General features: G+C 42.5%; 1 protein-coding gene across 1 annotated transcript in view; it reads right to left on the reverse strand.

The window, feature by feature from the left end:
* Nucleotides 1–21,866, reverse strand: part of LOC120043735 (protein Niban 2-like) — a 58,035-nt gene that overhangs the window by 32,708 nt on the left and 3,461 nt on the right. The window contains exons 2-4 of the mRNA XM_038988302.1: nucleotides 3,404–3,534; nucleotides 2,022–2,150; nucleotides 198–303 (exon numbers count right to left, since the gene is read on the reverse strand). Of these exons, the coding sequence (XP_038844230.1) occupies nucleotides 198–303; nucleotides 2,022–2,150; nucleotides 3,404–3,534 (366 nt within the window). The remainder of the gene's footprint in view (nucleotides 1–197; nucleotides 304–2,021; nucleotides 2,151–3,403; nucleotides 3,535–21,866) is intronic.

Here is a 21,866-nt window from a genome sequence, read left to right on the forward strand (position 1 = left end):
TATGATCACACCTATAGCCTCGAGTTCTTTAGAACATCAAATGACATTGAGATGTTCATAATAAGAACAGTATTACGCCTTCCATTTTAAAGGATTATATTTGACAATTGGGTGAGCAGTTGCAACATGTGCCTCACGCCCACCCCTGCTACTCTCCTCCACACCTCCCCTGGTTTTCAGTCGTAACATGTTCTCACCAGGCAGGCTGTTGTTGAGTAGCTCCAGGTACTGATCCATCGAGGTCAGAACTTTGTATCCGGCACAGTTGATGGTTCCTTTGGGGTGCAGCCCTCTCTCATGAGACTGGACGGGAACATAAGGACATGGTAGACTTAAGAGAATGATACATTCAGATATAGTAGCATTTCATTAGCTAATACGGACATAAAATACACCATCATAATGCAACTGAGCTAAGGTGTGTGTGTATATTATATATCACACACACAACCAGTCAATTTGACACACCTACTCATTCAAGGGTTTTTCTTTATTTTTACTACATTTTACATTGTAGAATAATAGTGAAGACATCAAAAACGATGAAATGACACATATGGAATCATGTAGTAACAAAAAAAAAAAGTGTTAAACAAATCAAAATATATTTGAGATTCTTCAAAGTAGCCACACTTTGCCTGGATGACAGCTTTGCACACTCTTGGCATTCTCTCAACCAGCTTCACCTGGAATGCTTTTCCAACAGTATTGAAGGAGTTCCCACATATACTGAGAACTTGTTGGCTGCCTTTCCTTCACTCTGCGGTCCAACTCATCCCAAACCATCTCAATTGGGTTGAGGTCGGGACCCGTGGAGGCGAGGTCATCTGATGTAGCACTCCATCAATATCCTTGGTTAAATAGCCCTTACACAGCCTGTAGTTGTGTTTTGGGCCATTGTACTGTTGAAAAACAAATGATAGTCCCACTAAGCGCAACCCAGATGGGATGGTGTATCGCTGCAGAATGCTGTGCTAGCCATGCTGGTTAAGTGTGCCTTGAATTCTAAATGAATCGCAGTGTCACCAGCAAAGCACCCCCACCCCATCACACCTCCTCCTCCATGCTTCATGATGGGAACCACACATGCGGAGAACATCCGTTCACCTACTCTGTATCTCACAAAGACATGGTGGTTGGAACCAAAAATCTCAAACTTGGACTCACCAGACCAAAGGACAGATTTCACCGGTCTAATGTCCATTGCTCATGTTTCTTGGCCCAAGCAAGTCTCTTCTTATTATTGGTGTCCTTTAGTAGTGGTTTCTTTGCAGCAATTCGACCACGAAGGCCTGATTCAAGCTGTCTCCTTTGAACAGTTGATGTTGAGATGTGTCTGTTACTTGAACTCTGTGAAGCATTTATTTGGGCTGCAATCTTGAGGTGCAGTTAACTAATGAAGGTATCCTCTGCAGCAGAGGTAACTCTGGGTCTTCCTTTCCTGTGGTGGTCCTCAAATGAGAGCCAGTTTCATCATTGCGCTTAATGGTTTTTGCGACTGCACTTAAAGAAACTTTCAAAGTTCTTGAAATGTTCCATATTGACTGACCTTCATGTCTTAAAGTGAGGATGGACTGTCATTTCTCTTTACTTATTTGAGCTGTTCTCGCCATAATATGGACTTGGTCTTTTACCAAATAGGGCTATCTTTTGTATACCCCCTACCTTGTCACAACACAACTAATTGTGTCAAACGCATTAAGGAAACAAATTCCACAAATGAACTTTTAACAAGGCACACCTGTTAATTAAAATGCATTCCAGGTGACTACACCATGAAGCTGGTTGAGAGAATTCCAAGAGTGTACAAAGCTGTCATCAAGGCAAAGGGTGAATACTTTGAAGAATCTCAAATGATTCCATATGTGTTACTTCATAGTTTTGAGGTCTTCTCTATTATTCTACAATGTAGAAAATAGTAAAAAATAAAGAAAAACCCTGGAATGAGTAGGTGTGTCGAAACTTTTGACTGGTACACTGTGTGTGTGTGTGTGGGACATTTGAATTAAATTCTCCCTTACCGCTTTGTTGTCATAGTAGTTAATGTTGTAGGAGTCAGGAACGAAGAGGAAACGGTTTCTCCATTTCTTGTTCTCCTCCAGAAACTGGAACAGAGCTCCAGAGAAGATGGACCTATTCTCCAGCGGGGCCTGAGTGGGACAGACAGGGGAGTCAGTACACATCCCAATGATGACTGGCAAGAACGGACATCACCTCTGTGTGGATAGAGCCATATTCATGGATAGTATATTTTTACGTCAACAATAAATTCCATGATTTTGTAATACTCCAGAAAGCCAAGGAGTGGCTTAAAGCTTTTAAGCCTTTGCGTTCTTTTAGAAACATCAGGCATACTTATACTGCATGCCATGTGTGATACTACTGTCTGTAAGTGATATCTCCACTGTAGCCTAGAGACTGGTGTAGTGTTGTTTTGTTTACCCAATCATAAGCCCACCCAGTCAGTATTGTTGTTCTCAGGAAAACAGCAGGCATGTCTCAAGAACCTCACTTACTCACCAGAGACAATTAAACTATGTGTATCCCAAATGACACCCTATTACCTTAGTAGTGCACTACTTTTGAACAGAGCTACATAGGGAATAGTGTGGCACTTCTGATGCGGATCAAGACTTCGGTCACTTCCACACAGCTTCATGTAGTTATAGTAGCATTCTGAGTGCAGCGGTAGCACTGGACATAATGTAACCGTTTCTCTTTAAAAAGGTAATAGCACTGTGCAGGCTTGAAAAAGGTGAATTAAACCATGGCTAGAGACACTGGACACCCAGGAGAATACAAATAAAGAGTTTACTAGGCGTGACGCCACTCGCCCTAAAGTCAACTGTAGCAGTTGTTCAAGCTTACTTCTCACTTTGTCAGTAGCACGGTTAACTTGAGATCTCATTGCAGATGAGGTCACCACGACACACCATGGCTGCTTGTTCCTCACTAGCCTGCTAGCTAACATCTGCTACACAGAGATAGAGCCATACAAGGAAAACGGAGATCTTTCCCTCCGTACCATGTAACTCTAAAGCAGACGACTGGATGAAGTGGAAGTGGCCTTCGAAATCAAGGCTACTGTCATTCTGTATTTATAATAAACTATCTCGTGATCTAAACACACTTAAATCTTCAGAACACACTGAAAGCATGGGAGTGTAAATCAGCATCTGTCCTGAGTCACTCTTAGATTGCCATTCATTTGATGTAGTGTGATGTGAGCTTCAGGTTCAACATAATGTGGGCAAAGTGTTCCAAGTGTCAGCACTTCATGAGAAACTGCAGATATTATTCCATCACCTTCTTAGGGAAGACACAGTAGGAATAAAGGAGTATGGAAGAGGGGAACAAGTGGAGGAGAAGAAACAGGGACAGGAGAGGAGGACGTGTTCGTTACCTTGCGGCGCAGCAGCTGTGGCTGGGGCCCCCCTCCTCCCTCAATGTCAAAGCGGACCTTGTTGAAGAGGGCCACTGCATACTGCTGCTCATACAGACGGCCAAACTCTCCAATCACCTCGCCTGTCCGGGCTGCATGGGGAAGGGAGGAGAGGCGGGGTCAGGTGTTACAAATTAAGTGGTGTATAATGACACACAGCCACATGCTCCAAACAGGAGGCTCCTGCTCTATAGGCCATTCTGGCTCCGACAATGCTTACTTAATGACATATTCCCCATGTCAACAGTGATGTATTAGTTAGTGTATTCTGAATTAATGTGTTACAGTTGAAGTCGGAAGTTTACATACACTTAGGTTGGAGTCAGTAAAATTTGTTTTTCAACCACTCCACAAATTTCTTGTTAACAAACTATCGTGTTGGCAAGTCAGTTAGGACATCTACTTTGTGCATGACACAAGTCATTTATCAAACAATTGTTTACAGACAGATTATTTCACTTATAATTCCAAGTGTCACAATTCCAGTGGGTCAGAAGTTTATATACACTAAGTTGACTGTGCCTTTAAACAGCTTGGAAAATTCCAGAAAATTATGTCATGGCTTTAGAAGCTTCTGATAGGCTAATTGACATCAGTTGAGTCAATTGGAGGTGTACCTGTGGATGTATTTCAAGGCCTACATTCAAAAGCAGTGCCTCTTTGCTTGACATGGGAAAATCAAAAGAAAACAGCCAAGACCTCAGACAAAAAATTGTAGACCTCCACAAGACTAGTTCATCCTTGGGAGCAATTTCCAAATGCCTGAAGGTACCACGTTCATCTGTACAAACAATAGTATGCAAGTATAAACACCATGGGACCACGCAGCCGTCATACTGCTCCGGATGTAGACGCGTTCTGTCTCCTAGAGATGAACGTACTTTGTTGCGAAAAGTGAGAATCAATCCCAGAATAACAGCAAAGGACCCTGTGAAGATGCTGGAGGAAACCGGTACAAAATGATCTATATCCACAGTAAAACGAGTCCTATATCGACATAACCTGAAAGGCCGCTCAGCAAGTAAGAAGCCACTGCTCCAAAACCGCCATAAAAAAAGCCAGACTACGGTTTGCAACTGCACATGGGGACAAAGATCATACTTTTTGGAGAAATGTCCTCTGGCTGATGAAACAAAAATAGAACTGTTTGGCCATAATGACCATCGTTATGTTTGGAGAAAAAAGGGGGAGGCTTGCAAGCCGAAGAACACCATCCCACCAAAATTATATGGATATATTGAAGCAACATCTCAAGACATCAGTCAGGAAGTTAAAGCTCGGTCGCAAATGGGTCTTCCAAATGGACAATGACCCCAAGCATACTTCCAAAGTTGTAGCAAAATGGCTTAAGTACAACAAAGTCAAGGTATTGGAGTGGCCATCACAAAGCGCTGACCTCAAATCTAGAGAGAATTTGTGGGCAGAACTGAAAAAGCGTGTGCGAGAAAGGAGGCCTACAAACCTGACTCAGTTACACCAGCTCTGTCAGGAGGAATGGGCCAAAATTCACCCAACTTATTGTGGGAAGCTTATGGAAGGCTACCCGAAACGTTTGACCAAAGTTAAACAATTTAAAGGCAATGCTACCAAATACTAATTGAGTGTATGTAAACTTCTGACCCACTGGGAATGTGATGAAAGAAATAAAAGCTGAAATAAATCACTCTACTATTATTCTGACATTTCACATTCTTAAAATAAAGTGGTGATCCTAACTGACCTAAGAAAGGGAATTTTTACTAGGATTAAATGTCAGGAATAGTGAAAAACTGAGTTTAAATGTATTTGGCTAAGGCGTATGTAAACTTCCGACTACAACTGTATGTAAAGGTCTTTGAGAGAGCAAACGGCCACTTTTCTCTCCTTCCAGTGCACCATTACCTCAATTCCTTATCACGGTGTAAAACAACAACAAATGGAAAGTAAAACACAGGCTTTGAAGAATGTACAGCATTTCACACAGTCCTTTGTGTCCTTTATCAGAATGTCCACACGGTCATGTTTGCATTACCCGGAGTTAGCCTTCAGTTCACAGATCCTTTTACTCTACCCAGTAACGGAGTTGGCATGGAAACAAACCTGGCACATTATCAATCTGTTTGTGAAACTGAAAAGGCCCTGACTTCAAAGTTATATCCTGGACTAGGGCTGGAAATTGCCAGGGATCTTTCTATTTGACCTAGATAGTTTGTGTGTATTTATTGATATGTAGGCTACATGTGCCTTTTTTTTTTATTATGTAGTTCTGTCTTTGCGCTGTTGTTGTCTATTGATGTTCTGTGGTCCCGTGTGGCTCAGTTGGTAGAGCATGGCGCTTGCAACGCCAGGGTTGTGGGTTCAATTCCCACGGGGGGACCAGGGTTCAATTCCCACGGGGGGACCAGGATGAATATGTATGAACTTTCCAATTTGTAAGTCGCTCTGGATAAGAGCGTCTGCTAAATGACTTAAATGTAAATGTAAATGTTCTGTATGTCATTCTGTATTATGCTTTGTGTGGACCCAAGGAAGAGTCGCTGCTGCTTTTGAAACAGCTAATGGGGATCCTATTAAAATACCAAAATATATGATATTGTCATGATACTTAGGTGCTGATACAATATGTATTGCTATTTGATACTGTAATTTTATTGCGATTTGATGTTCCAAACATATTGCTTCCCATAGATCTGCTGCAGAGGGACAAGAGAGAGCCATAAGAAAATTAGTTTGATCAGTCATGGAAATGAAAAGTGCTGAAACCAAATTGGGTCCCTATATAAAAAGATGGAGAACAAGCTATGAAGGAAAAATATTGAGTCCTGGTGCAGGTACAGCCAACTAGCACAAAAACTATATTGCAATATTGTCCAATAAATATGATATACCAAAGATTACATCCCGAACTATCGATTTATTTCTCCATCACCATCCTGGACCTTCTCCAACAAACTATTTGAGCCGTTTCTTTATGTGACTCATACCGAACGAGGCCATTTCTGGTGTTATCGGTCTCTTTATGTCTAGACTATTTCAGAGAGAAGGGAGAAAAAAAAAGTCAAATTTGTTTGTTTTTACTTGTCTCTTTATTTAGAGAGTGGTGCTATAAATGTAGCGTGGCGGGGAATGGTCTGCTGACAGGGCAGCGGGCTCTGGTCAAAAGTAGTGCACTATGTAGGGAACAGAGTAACATTTGGGACGCAGACCCAGAAAGTGAGAGAAAGAGAGAGCTGGAACCAGGCCAGTAGGGGAAATAAAGAACCACCTGACTGGTGCCAAATAGTTTGGGTTCTCCTGAAAGAGGACAGCAAGAGTCCTTCCATCTGCTGCTCTTTAGACCAATCATGTTCTAAGACCACCAACCAAAGATCACTCAGGACCCAGCTGGGGGAGAAAAATTGCAAAAAATATAAATAATTGTGTGTATGTGAGTAGTAGCCCAACCGAGTGAGTGACTAAATGATATTGCCAAAACAGAATTACAAAATTGGCTAAATCTGTATTTCTGATACTATAGCACTTACACTGGAAATATGATGTTTTATAGTAATTATAGTTGGAGCAGAGATAATCTTTCTCTGATCCCATCTGTTCTGCATTAAGTTTATGAAATGTTTCTTTTGCTGGGACTGGGAGAGAGGTGGTTGGGTGAAAATAGAGATGGATCAGATTTGCTTTCTAAAGACTGAGGCTACAGTATAATTAAGGGCTCTGGCAAAGCCATTAGGCAGGCAGGAGCAGCGTCTGGGGGGCCTGGACATTAGAACGAACTGGGTTCGTAAGGAACTAGGCTAAGAAGACATGGGGAGGGGTTGAAAATCACCAATTATTTTGTGGGAATGATAGGCTCACAGCAAAGTCCACCTTGTGCCACTCCTTCCTATGGCCTTCCAACAACACAGGCCTTCCATAAGATTACTGAACCGACGCGCTGATAGGCCCCCAGTGTCTCAGTGGAAGAGGGAATAAAGTAACAACTCTATCCATTTTCATTCTTCCACTCAACTGGGCCACCCACCACTCTCTCGCTGTCCATCCCCTGTACTGTGTCTCAGAGTAGAGTGTGGGTCTATGAGACTTGAGGACCATGGTACAGAGAAGGAATAGCAGGTGACATGTTGGTGGTGGTTTTAGGGTAGCCTTTCATCGCTGTATCACTGTTTGTGCAGTGACTCACAATCCATCTTGAACAAACATCTGACTGTAGACAGAGGACAAAAACTGCAAGTTGCTCCTCCACTCCCAGTCAGTCCAAACCCATCCAGTCACCAGATGTTTGCTCAACTAAACTCTCCCACAGATTCTGACTGCTTCATCCCTTAGTTATGAGAGCTAGGTCAAAGACAATGGATGGTTCCACAGGCCACAGCTATTCGGACATAGGTCACCTCTAGGTGGAGTGAGCCGAGCCTGTGTGTCAGCATGTTTCTGCTGTCCTTGTCAGCTATTGTCATGCCAAACATGACAATTTCATAGGGAGTTGGCAAGATTACAGAAACAGATCTGGGACCAGGCTAAAGTGAGTCTAATGCACTGCAACTCTGTTGCAGAAAAAGCTAAAAAATATGGTCAGGTCAGAAGTAGTAATACTGGCTGTGACCATATGCAAAAAAAAAAACATTTTACATAGGACAAATATTGTATAAGCACCCACCAAAATGAATGTTATTATTAATTATTAGAATTAAATAAGGTTAAAGAATAGAAAGGCCCAAACACTGTAATTAAAACTTTTGTTTGACCTGATGAAGATCTTCTTGATCAAAACAGTGTCATTGTGTAACCTTTATTTAACTAGGCAAGTCAGTTAAGAACAAATTCTTATTTACATTGACCTCCTACCCCGGCCAACCCCGGACGACGCTGGGCCAATTGTGTGCCACCCTATGGGACTCCCAATCACAGTCGAATGTGATGCAGCTTGGATTCGAACCAGGTACTGCAGTCTTAGACCACTGCGCCACTCAGGAGTTTTTTTAGGATGCGAGTATGACCAACCATTTCTACCGAAATAAGATGACACAAAGCTTGGGGAATGTCCTGGTGGGCCAGCTGGCTGACTGGTGAGGAAGTCTCTGCATTATGTAACAATTAATAACAACTTAGTCGGGGGGGGGGGGGATTCTAGTGTCTTCATAGTGCTACTGATGGAACAAAACCTGGAAATCAGTTCAGGGCTTAGACACACTCCAGCAATTAAAAAAAAAAACTTTTCCCTTTGAAAAACTGAACCAGTGAGAGGGAGCTAGGAAAGAGAGTTGGCCTGGGAATGGTTCCCATGTTGGGGGTGTGGAGAAGACAGTCACTTTTGAAAGCTTGGAATGACAGGCCTGAGGAGGAGTAACAACCACAAGATACAACAGTGCGTGCGTGCGTGTCACTTGATTGAGTCACATACTGACTTAGTTTCATGTGATCAAGGCGAGACAGTGACACTCTTCTCATTGTTCCCAAACATGACATTAGAATAGCAATCATGATGAAATTATACAGCCAGATTGGCAGTCTTAATCCTCTGTTAAACGTGTTTAAAAAGCCTACAAGTGATTGAAGTCACAAGGTAACTGAAAGAGCACTCTGTATGGCTTTGGTAGACTTCATAACACTAACAATATTCACAATGAGGTGTGAGCGGTTGATTTGGCGCATGACACAGTTGACATGCTCTCAACACTGTCCTTTGATTTACTCGGTTGTTTGTGAGGCATGATCACATGTTGGCAGGACCACTGGACTTCTTTAAGCTTTTTTTTTTTTAAATTTATCTCAGTACATGATGTCTAACTAGACAGCATGCAGTAGCTGGGCTCACAGATAATACTGCCCCCTATTCATCTGGCCTTTGTCTTGTAGGCTACAGTTGAATAAACTTCCCTGGAACTTTTCTGTGAAGATGAAACGGTCCACTGTAAACTTTCCTGATGAACAGCAAACTCTCCGACTCGGACTTTGTGCTGTTGCTGCCGTTCGTAAACTTCGCCCGAATCAAAAATGGAAACTCAATTTCAAAACATTGTGTTGTATGAAAACGAACCTACAGTACTGTGGGCTTCTGTCTTCTGTTCACCCCAAATGGCACCCTATCCCTTATAAAGTGCAATACTTTTGACCAGGGCCCATAGGTCAATATAGGAAATGGGGTGCCATTTTAGATGCAGCCTTAGTTGACACTAGATCCCATAATAACCAACCCTGTGCCCTAGAGGTTTGGAGCCCGAGTGTGAGAAATGTGATTCAGATGTGTGTGTGAGTTCTCTCTGCAGTGCGAGGATGGGTGAGGGTTTCTTGTTCTTCATGAAGAACAAAAAGTCTCTCCCCCGCTGTCAAGAGCGGTGAGGGGGAGGAAGGGAGGGAGGGAGTGCTGACAGGGCATGTGTATCATCTCACATGAGATGGGGGTCACTCCTATGCAATACTTGTCCCTAAACCGATTTAAATGCGTTTGATGTAAAGTCCTAGTACATACTGTAACACAGTGTGGCATTTTACAGGACTCTACTATATATATAAAAAAGTATTTAACCTTTATTTAACTAGGCAAGTCAGTTAAGAACAAATTCATATTTTAGAATGATGGCCTACCAGAAAACAATGGGTTAACTGCCTTGTTCAGGAGACCAACGCACTAATCACTAGGCTACCTGCCGCCCCAAATCAGGAGGCACAAAAGAGCAATTGAAATGGAGAAAATCAGAGTACTGTAATTCAAATCACTATTGCAGACAATTGGCAGTCAGATACAATATGCTATAGCGCCCAGACTGAAGAGTATCCTTCTGTGCATTGTGTACATGTTCAGCCCGGCTAGGCGGCAACTATGTGGGAGTTGCACCAGGGCCACATTATTTTATGTGTTAGTTAGGCAATCCACGTCAAAATCATGATTGTGTATACTATAAAGTTAATCTTTACACCGTCAAGCTGTAACACCGAGGCTAAGAGCAATAAGGTAATTGCATTTCACCATATTACCATCCTCCATTCAAAGAAACACTTCATTGTTCCCTTTAATCCATTTTCATGGAGAAGAAAAGATAGACGAGTTAAAAATATGGAAGAAATAGAAATGGGGAGCATCTTGGCTCTGTTATTGTGAGACTAGCTGACGCTGTGCTAGGTTGTTCATTTGGTGTGCCGTCGTGTCCCAGCTAATTGTGTTGGGGGCCTCAGCAGTGCTGAGTCTGGGTGAAAGCTGGGTTACTGTCTAGTCATGTTCCAATGACTCACAGGAGAACGCTCAGTCTCAAATAGCACTTTAATCTCTTTATTGAGCAGAGCCAAACGGGCACCCTACGCCCTATATTAGTGCACTACTTTCACGTCCCCCATAGCAACACTATATAGGGAATAGGGAGAACTTCACTGGGAGAAAGGATGTTTGATATGCTTTTTATATTTGTATCACAAACCATTTTTTTGAAAATCATGAAAGTGGCCAAAGGCAGCAGAAATGTAATGTGTTTGAAGAGCACATTGTTCCAAACAATGTCAAAAAAAAAAAAAAATCAAGAGTACTTTTGAGATATTCATATTAATATTTTTAATGTTGAATAAATGAATGTGAAAAATGTTATGAGAATCTAGACACACTTCATTTTTAAGAGCACATAAGGAGTAAAATTACACCAATATGCTGCTGTATCATGTAGGGTTCACAGAGTCTTCTTACAAGAGGCATGTATAGGTCTAAAAAGGGCCTAAAATGGCAACTTTCTAAATTATTTTCAAAAAAGTGATACAAATGTAAAATGCATATCAAACATCCTTCCTCCTAATGAAGTTTGTGTGAGAATATCCAGAACAATCTGAGATACCAAAAATATGTTTGCGTGCAATTACCCTAGGGTGTCATTTTGGAATGCATCCGAAATCTTTACCAACCACATCCTTACATCAAATTGACTACTTAATTACTTTAGGGAAGTACATGTTGAACAACTGCATTTAAACAGCTGAATAGCCTATGGGTGGGTGGGTGGGTAAATGTATGGTATGCACTAGCTCTCAAACTCTAGGTGACCTTGTGCCTTCTCCCTACAGTTCTCAGCCATTAGATTAGTCCACGACTGGCATATGTGAACTACACTGAACAAAAATATAAACAACATGCAACAATTTCAAAGATTTTACTGAGTTAGTTCATAAGCAAAATCAGTCAATTGAAATACATTGATTAAGCCCTAATCTATGGATTTCACATGACTGGGAATACAGATATGCATCTGTTGTTCACAAAAAGATAGGGGTGTGGACAGAAAGCCAGTCAGTATCTGGTGTGACCACCATTTGCCTCATGCAGCACGACATCTCCTTCGCATAGGAGTTGATCAGCCTGTTGATTGTGGCCTGCGGAATGTTGTCCCACTCTTCAATGGCTGTGCGAAGTTGCTGGATATTGGCAGGAACTGAAACACGCTATTGTACACGTCGATCCAGAGCATCCAAAACATGCTCAATTGGTGACATGTCTGGTTAGTATGCAGGCCATGGTAGAACTGGGACATTTTCAGCTTCCAGGAATTGTGTACAGATCCTTGCGACATTGGGCAGTGCATTATCATGCTGAAACATGAGGTGATGGCGGCGGATGAATGGCACGACAATGGGCCTCAGGATATCTCTGTGCATTTAAATTGCCATTGATAAAGTGCAATTGTGTTCGTGGTCGGTAGCTTATGCCTGCCCATACCATAACCTCACCGCCACCATGGGGCACTCTGTTCACAATGTTGACATCAGCAAAGTGCTCGCCCACACAAGGCCCTACACACCGTCTACCATCTACCCGATACAGTTGAAACCGGGATTCATCTGTGAAGAGCACACTTCTCCAGCGTGCTAGTGGCCATCGAAGATGAGCATCTGACAGTTTGTGCAGATATTCTTTGGTTGTGCAATTCTTCGGTTGTGGAAATGATCCCGCAGGTGTAGAAGCCGGACGTGGAGGTCCTGGGCTGGCGTGGTTACATGTGGTCTGTGGTTGTGAGGCTGGTTGGACTTGCTGCCAAATTCTCTAAAACGACGTTGGAGGCGGCTTATGGTAGGTAAATGAACATTCAATTATCTGACAACAGGTCTGGTGGACATTCCTGCAGTAAGGTGGATGGATCATCTTGGCGAAGGAGAAATGCTCACTAACAGGGATGTAAACACATTTGTGACCAAAATATGAGAGAAATGCGCTTTTTGTGCGTACGTAAAATTTCTTGTATCTTTTATTTCAGCTCATGAAACAAGTGACCAACACCTTACATGTTGCGTTCATATTTTTGTTCAGTGTGTAAGTGTAGGGTACAGATGGTAGTCAATCAAAAATCAAGGTAACCCATGCAACGTATTATGGGACTTGTTTAGCACATTTTTTAGGGTTGCCATAAAGGAGTCGAATACTTATTGACTCAAGATATTTCAGCTGTTCATTTTTTTAAATTAATTTGTAAAAATGTTGAAAAAGAATTCCACTTTGACATTATTGCCAGTGTTAGGCCAGTGACACAAAATCTAAATATAACGCATTTAAAATTCAGGCTGTAACACAACAAACATCACGATTGTGTGGTTAAACAATACATAGCATAACAGCCTACTGCATATTACGCATGGCAGAAATATATATATATTTTTAAGATTTAAGGTGTCTTTGGTAAAAAAATAAAAACAATTGTCTAGCCTACACTCCAAATTTAAACAAATTATAGTAAATCGCCTTTGAGTGTTGATGAACGGCACGAGTATTAAACATACTGGATGGACAGGTTACCTTATGCTACGCTCCAAACTTTCAATCCATGAGTCTGGGAAAGATCATAAACTCACAAAAAAAAAAACATCCCTTTTTTTAGGACTTTGTCTTTCAAAGAACTTGTAAAAATCATTTTTTTTTTTAAAACATCACAGATCTTCATTGTAAAGGGTTTAAACACTGTTTCCCATGCTTGTTCAATGAACCATTAACAATTAATGAACATGCACCTGTGGAACGGTCGTTAAGACACTAACAGACAGTAGGCAATTAAGGTCACAGTTATGAAAACTTAGGACACTAAAGAGGCCTTTCTACTGACTATGCAAGGAGGCATGCAGATGTGGCCAGGGCAATACATTGCAATGTCCGTACTGTGAGACGCCTAAGACAGTGCTACAGGGAGACAGGACGGACAGCTGATCGTCCTCGCAGTGGTAGACCACGTGTAACAACACCTGCACAGGATCGGTACATCCGAACATCACACATGTACAGAATGGCAACAACAACTGCCCGAGTTACACCAGGAACGCACAATCCCTCCATCAGTGCTCAGACTGTCCGCAATAGGCTGAGAGAGGCTGGACTGAAGGCTTGTAGGCTTGTTGTAAGGCAGGTCCTCATCAGACATCACCGGCAACAACATCGCCTATGGGTACAAACCTACCATCACTGGACCTGACAGGACTGGCAAAAAGTGCACTTCACTGACGAGTCGCGGTTGTCTCACCAGGAGTGATGGTCGAATTCGCGTTTATCGTCAAAGGAATGAGCGTTACACCAAGGCCTGTACTCTGGAGCGGGATCGACTTGGAGGGACCGTCAGTCTGGGGCGGTGTGTCACAGCATCATCGGACTGAGCTTGTTGTCATTGCAGGCAATCTCAACGCTGAGCATTACATGAAAGACATCCTCCTCCTTCATGTGGTACCCTTCCTGCAGGCTCATCCTGACATGACCCTCCAGCATGACAATGCCACCAGCCATAGAGCTCGTTCTGTGCATGACTTCCCGCAAGACAGGAATGTCAGTGTTCTGCCATGGCCAGCGAAGAGCCCGGATCTCAATCCCATTGAGCACGTCTGGGACCTGTTGGATCGGAGGGTGAGGGCCAGGGTCATTCCCCCCAGAAATGTCCAGGAACTTGCAGGTGCCTTGGTGTAAGAGTGGGGTAACATCTCACAGCAAGAACTGGCAAATCTGGTGCAGTCCATGAGGAGGAGATGTACTGCAGTACTTAATGCAGCTGGTGGCCACACCAGATACTGATTGTTACTTTTGATTTTGACCCCCCCCCCCCTTTGTTCAGGGACACATTATTCCATTTATGTTAGTCACATGTCTGTGGAACTTGTTCAGTTTGTCTCAGTTGTTGAATCTTATGTTCATACAAATATTTACACATTGAGATGACGTTTCTTTTTTTGCTGAGTTTATATGCCTAGGCGATGCTGTTTCATTGACTGCGCAGGGCGGCTTGCAGAGTTAATTATAGTGAATTTGTATTTGATTTTGAATAGCCTAGTAATAGGGCATTTTTTTTAAAATATTTTCATAATTAATAGGCTGAAACATTACCTTTTAGCTACAGAATATCTCACCACCGAACGTTTCTATCTCCTCTCTCTCCTTAATTTCTTTCTCAAGTGCGTAGAGATAGGGGCTGTCAACAGTTTAATATGTTTTGTTGTGAAAAAGTTAGTCAATGTTCACCCAAATTAACCACTGGGTAGCAGCAGGAACACGGTTGGAAATGTATCAGTGTTTACTTGATAGCTACCTACACAAATAGCTAGCTAGAACAAAGTGTTAATAAGATTTTTTTTAAATCATTAAAAAGATTTAAAAGCAATACAAATAAAAGTTCATACAGAATTTTGGCAGAATGTCACCTGTCATGCAGCGAGAGGCTGCATGCTCCTCAAACAGTGGTTGATGAATGAAGTGAAATAAGTATTCTTATAAGCCCAGACATTTCTATATGCAATCCTGTGTGATAGTAGAGTTTTGATGGTTGCCACTAAAAGGAGGAGGATCCCAGCTGCAACTATATATTTTTTTTTTGCTGCTCCACTATGAAACCGGAGTAGGCTACCTGGCATGATTTTAAAACGAACTGCCTCCATTCACTTTTCGAGTGCTTACGGGTGACATGTATTTTTTCCCCCTGCCCATTTAATAATGGGCCATTCTAAATCGAAACAAATTTTACATATCAGTAAAGACAAGATTAAATTGAGAATAGTCTGATGGGTGAAAATATGATCCCTTGAGAGAACAGCGTGTTCAGTCTGAGGGAAGGAACAGAGAGCAAGCTTTTTTTTGCGACTTTTTAAAATAGTCAATAACCTAGTCACATCACGCAGCCCATATACATTTTGATTTCTAAGACATTCTAAGGTTTGTATCATTCACAACTAAATTAGCCAATAAACTTTAAATCTAGCGTATGATCACTTTTACGCTCGACATAGCCACTTCCATAGCGACTGCGCATATGAATGGGAACAATATCCTTTCTATTTCATGCAGCTAAGTTCAATAATATTATTCTTACTATAAAATAATGGCATGGGACTTAAGCAAATCTTGTCCGCTAAATTAACAACCCTACAGCCTATGGCATGGCGCATAGCCAGATAACATACAGTAGGCCTACTCATATTGAAGTTCTTTCTTTAGACCTGCCTAAAATAAATAACGGATTTATTGTGATGATGTATAATGAATTTAAAATGAATTTATTATTCTTTTAAATATAGATGTTCCAAAAGGTACGCATCAGTGGCTTGTAAGCATGGAGGCCTGGAGATTCTAAACATGTTTATGTTAATTAACAGTCAATTACGGTGAGACCAGGAGTCACTTTCAAGACAATAACCGTCTGACAAAATGTCACGACCGCCACGGCCCTTGCTGCAGCCCTATCCTACTAGTCTCAAGATGATGACCTCATTCAAGGGTTACCGGAATACAGTTATGATGTTCAGTTTTGGAACATGGCCATGTGTGGAGGGATTCCCTGACTGTAGCTCCTATCAGCATCAAGGCAACTCTAACTCTCTCAACAGAGCTGGACCAGAATATAAGCATGGAGAACACACCAAGCAGCCAGTAAAACAGGGAAATTAGTCATGACACAGTGATATCTGATGATTCAAATATTAACTATTCTAACTGTAAGTGAACAGTCACTTTGGCTACATCCAGAATATAGTGACTGATTTTCAGTAGGAGTTCTCTCCCTCTCTGTCTGGCATGCTGTTTAGGTAAATATGTGGTTTGTGTGCGCAAACAGTGACGTATGTGTGTGTGTGTGTGTGTGTGTCTCAGCACACAATAACGAACAGACATTTCCTCAGAGCAGACTGAAAGAATACCTTGACGTCTTCAGGCCCTTGACAGTCAGTACTTTAGAGACTGTGTGGCGCTCCGCTCTCTCTGTCCGAGACTCACAAGAGACTGACTGCAGCCCAAGGCCCCAAATATTCTAGTTTTCCAGCCACAAGCACACATGCTTTTTTCATGCATTCCTGTAATTCCACATCTGATATGTGTCTCTGGATTGGCTGGCCAACGCATTAAAAGTATGACTCCAAAATAGAACATTGCTCCCTTTATCATCAAGAGGATCACTCTCTCAGATGTTTCCCTGCTAAATGGCACAGGATTACTTGGAATAGGGAAAGACTTCATGTGTTATCTTCAAAACCTTTTATTGACATGTTTGGTTTTTCATAAGATAGCTCGACATTCTTCGTATTGATGTATTGTGTGCAGCCAGGGTTTATAAAAGCACATGGCCATTCAAAAGAAAAATGTGTAGTTGATTAGGAGTCAGGATACCTCAATGAAGAATATAAGCATTGGTGTGCTATGGCTAGGTAGGTGTTGATACTAAATGTCAATGTTGGGAGGGAGCGTCCATTCTCTCCTATGTTGCCCAACACACCCTTACCCAGGGTTATTTTCTGGATCAAAATGGGGCTTAGGTGGTGGTGGGCGTGACAGTGGCGTGGCCAATGGTACTGTATTTTTTGAAGCCCTCCTGTTGGCCGCAGTGACAAAATGTATTATTATTATACATTTTTTACCTTTAACTAGGCAAATCAGTTAAGAATAAATTCTTATCTACAATGACGGCCTACACCGGCCAAACCCTGACGGCGCTGGGCCATTTGTGCACCGCCCTATGGTACTCCCAATCACGGCTGGTTGTGATACAGCCTGGATTCAAACCAGGGTGTCTGTAATGACGCCTCTAGCACTGAGAACCAGGGCCTTAGACCGCTGCGCCAGTCGGGAGCCCGAAAGCTGTTTTAAAGCACATTTCCTGCAATTATACACCTTTTTCCATGTGGTGGAGATAACATTTTGCAGTTTAAAAGCAGATTTCCAGCAATTCTACACATTTTATGCTATCAGAGTGCCTCAAATATTATAACAAAATCAATGGTGGCCTTATGTCATGACAACAAAATAAACTCCTGAATGCATCATAAAAACATTTCAAAAAGATTCTCCCTGACTGTCTAGCTATTAGGGATCGGAGTTTGAAATAATTTCACTATTCGAATAGTATCATGAATTTTCATTGGATATCCGGATATTCTAAATACCTATTTTTACCTGAGCCCTGCTGAGTGAGGGAGAAGAAGGCGCTCTATTGCTGCCACTGCAGAAATATGGGGCGTTGTGTGTAGCGAGAAGACGGAGGGAGAGAGAGACGCCAAGGCAACTCGGCTACAGCTAAGACTTGTAGAAAGCCACAATGTTATTTATCATCCCATATAACAGTGCCTGTTGACTGGAGTAGCCTAGAGAAGCTAGCTAGGTTAACTGAGGCCACCTGCTGCGCTTTCTCCCCAACCCCATTCAAAAAACAGCAGCCTACCTGTTGGTTGCTCGTTGTAGCCTACTCCTCATGTCGCTAACTTTTAATTCCGTAATTTTATTCCATCTTGCATTGCATTAGTAAACTCGCACTCCACTTGCGTCTCTTTGTAGTTTATGTTGGCCAATTAACTTGGCAAAGCTACACAGGTCAAGGCTACTGGTCGGCCACATGTCTTTTTGGGGGGAGCATCACGCACATCATAAAAACGACTTTGATAAAACGACAAACTTTTCAAATGAATAATTAGAAATGTCATGGTATACCCTTGTATGTAACATCACATGAATATTTTAATTTAGAAAAAGGCTTCAGTGTTAAAATAAGGCCAAATATTTTTTCCCCCCCTCACCAAAATTAATACTCAAGTATTCGAATACTAACATCCGTTCGGATGACTTGGCCTGCACAATCACCCGACCTCAACCCAATTTGAGATGGTATGGGCGGAATTGGACCGCAGAGTGAAGGAAAAGCAGCCAACAAGTGCTCAGCATATGTGGGAACTCCAAGACTGTTGGAAAAGCATTCCAGGTGAAGCTGGTTGAGAGAATGTCAAGCATGTGCAAAGCTGTCATCAAGGCAAAGAGTGACTACTTTGAAGAATCTCAAATATATTTTGATTTGTTTAACACTTTTTTGGTTACTACATGATTCCATATGTGTTATTTCATAGTTTTGATGTCTTCACTATTATTCTACAATGTAGAAAATAGTAAATATAAATTAAACCCCTGGAATGAGTAGGTGTGTCCAAACTTTTGACTGGTACTGTAGATGGCCCGAAAAAACTGACAGCCTGCCCAAGACTTTTCTACTCAGAAAAAAACCCTGTTAATCATGTGTTATGTTATTCCTCTCTAATCAAGGCACAATATCTCAGCTGCCTGTGGACAAGTTCCTACAGGCAGACCCATGAAGCTACTGGGATTATACAGACTGCTGCACAAGAGTCTGATTATACAGTGAGATAAAACTCAGTCCTTATGGTCAGCATTGCCACGTGGGCTTCACATTGCTATCAACTCAAGTAAAGGGGATTTACATTAACAATACCCCCCCCCGCCACTTTAAACCATGCCTCTGTGTAGTCTGATTAATCAGTCTGTAATACACAATGAATTGGTATATAGAGCCTGAAACATTTGTGTGCAAAATTATGTATATGTTCCATAAAAGACAGAATGCTGAAAAAAAGTTACATTTGAACTTAACATTTCTCTGTGCATTTTGTCCTTCAGCTCCTCAAAATTTGAGACAAAATATCCACAGGAAAATATTGTTCACCACATTTTTAGAGAGCCGGTAGGTATATGGTTTGGCACCAAGGTAAAGTTTTATTTTGGATATTCGGTTCTCTTGTCAATAGCTATTCAACCAAGCATTCCATGACAATGAAAATGGTATACTCTGAATCAGGGGAGGATTGAGAACAATCCACACATTTTTTGTTAACATTTTTGTATAACTTTTTATTCAACATTCTGGCATTTAAGGAACATTTACACGATTTTGTACACAAAAGTTACAGGCTGTATATACCAATTCATTGTGTATTACAGCCTGATTAATCAGACTAGCGTCTGTGGTGACACTAACCCATTCATAGACGCTAACGGCCTACAGGGAGGAGTTGAGGGCCCTGGCGGAGTGGTGCCAGGAAAATAACCTCTCCCTCAACGTCAACAAAAGTAAAGTAAGGAGCTGATCGTGGACTTCAGGAGACAGCACACCCCCATCGACAGGGCAGCAGTGCAGAAGGTGAAAAGCTTCAAGTTCCTCAGCGTACACATCACTGACAATCTGAAATGGTCCACCCACATAGACAGTGTGGTGAAGAAGGTGCAACGCCTTAGTGAAGAGCTCAGAGACTTTCAACGTGGCACCGTCATAGAATGCCACATTTCCAACAAGTCAGTTCATCAAATTTCTGGCCTGCTATTGCGGCCCCGGTCAACTGTAAGTGCTGTTATTGTAAAGTGAAAACGTATAGGAGCAACAACGGCTCAGCTGCGAAGAGGTAGCCCACACAAGCTCACAGGACCGCTGTGTGCTGAAGTGCGTAAAGATTGTCTGTCCTCGGTTGCAACACTCACTACCGAGTCCCAAACTGCCTCTGGAAGCAACGTCAGCACAATAACTATTTGTCGGGAGCTTCATGAAATAGGTTTACATGGCCGAGCAGCCGCACACAAGCCTAAGATCACCATGCACAATGACAAGCGTCGGCTTGTGTAAAGCTTGCCACCATTGGACTCTGGAGCAGTGGAAACGCTTCACCATTTGGCAGTCTGACAGATGAATCTGCATTTGGCGAATGCCAGAAAAAAATGCTACCTGCCCAAATGAATAGTGCCCACTGTAAATTTTGGTGGAGGAGGAATAATGATCTACGGCTGTTTTCCATGGTTTGGCCTAGGCCCCTTAGTTCCAGTTAACTCATTTAACTAGACAATTCTGTGCGTCCACCTTTCCTGTTTCAGCATGACAATACCCCCATGCACAAAGTGAGATGCATACAGAAATGGTTTGTCGAGATCGGTGTGGAACAACTTGACTGGCCCGCACAGAGTCCTGACCTCAACCCCATCGCTTCTGGATGAATTGGAACACCGACTGCGAGCCAGGCCTAATTACCAAACATCAGTGCCCGACCTCACTAAAGCTTGTGGCTGAATGGAAGCAAGTACCCGCAACAATGTTCCAACATCTAGTGGAAAGCCTGGGGGGGGGGGGGCCCACCTGTGGTAAATTCAATTGATTGGACATGATTTGGAAAGGCAACCACCTGTTTATATAAAGGTCCCACAGTTGACAGTGCATGTCAGAGCAAAAACCAAGTAATGAGGTAGAAAGAATTGTCTGTAGAGCTCCGAGACAGGATTGTGTCGTGTTGACAGATCTGGAGAAGGTTACCAGAAATGTCTACAGCATTGAAGGTCCCAAAGAACACAATGTGCCCCATCATTCTTAAATGGAAGAAGTTAGGAATCACCAAGTCTCTTCCTAGAGCTGGCTACCTGGCCAAACTGAGCAATCAGGGAGAAGGGCCTTGGTCAGGGAGGTGACCAAGAACCAGATGGTCACTCTGACAGAGCTCCAGAGTTCCTCTGTTGAGATGGGAAAACCTTCCAGAAGCACAATCATCTCTGCAGCACTCCCCCAATCAGGCCTTTATGGTAGAGCAGCCAGACGGAAGCCACTCCTCAGTAAAAGGCACATGACAGCCTGCTTGGAGTTCGCCACAAGGCACCTAAATACTCTCAGACCATGAGAAACAAAATTTCTCTGGTCTGATGAAACCAAGATTGAAGTCTTTGGCCTGAATGGCAAGCGTCAAGTCTGGAGGAATCCTGGCACCATCCCTATAGTGAAGCATGGCGGTGGCAGCATTATGCTGTGGGGATGTATTTCAGCACAGGGACTGACAGACTAGTCAGGATCGAGGGAAAGATGAACGGAGCTCCAGAGTGCTCAGGACCTCAGACTCGGGCGAAGGTTCACCTTCCAACAGGACAACGACCCTAAGCACACAGCCAAGACAAAACACAAGTAGCTTCAGGACAAGTCTCTGAATGTTCTTGAGTGGCCCAGCCAGAGCCCAGACATGAACCCGATCGAACATCTCTGGAGAGACCTGAAAATAGCTGTGCAGCGACACTCACCATTCAACCTGACAGAGCTTGAATGGATCTGCAGAGAAGAATGGGAGAAACTCCCCCAAATACATGTGTGCCAAGCTTCATACCCAAGAAGACAAGGCTGTAATCACTGCCAAAGGTGCTTTAAAGTACTGAGTAAAGGGT

This window comes from Salvelinus namaycush, chromosome 1 (assembly GCF_016432855.1).
Source record: "Salvelinus namaycush isolate Seneca chromosome 1, SaNama_1.0, whole genome shotgun sequence".
NCBI lineage: Eukaryota > Metazoa > Chordata > Actinopteri > Salmoniformes > Salmonidae > Salvelinus > Salvelinus namaycush.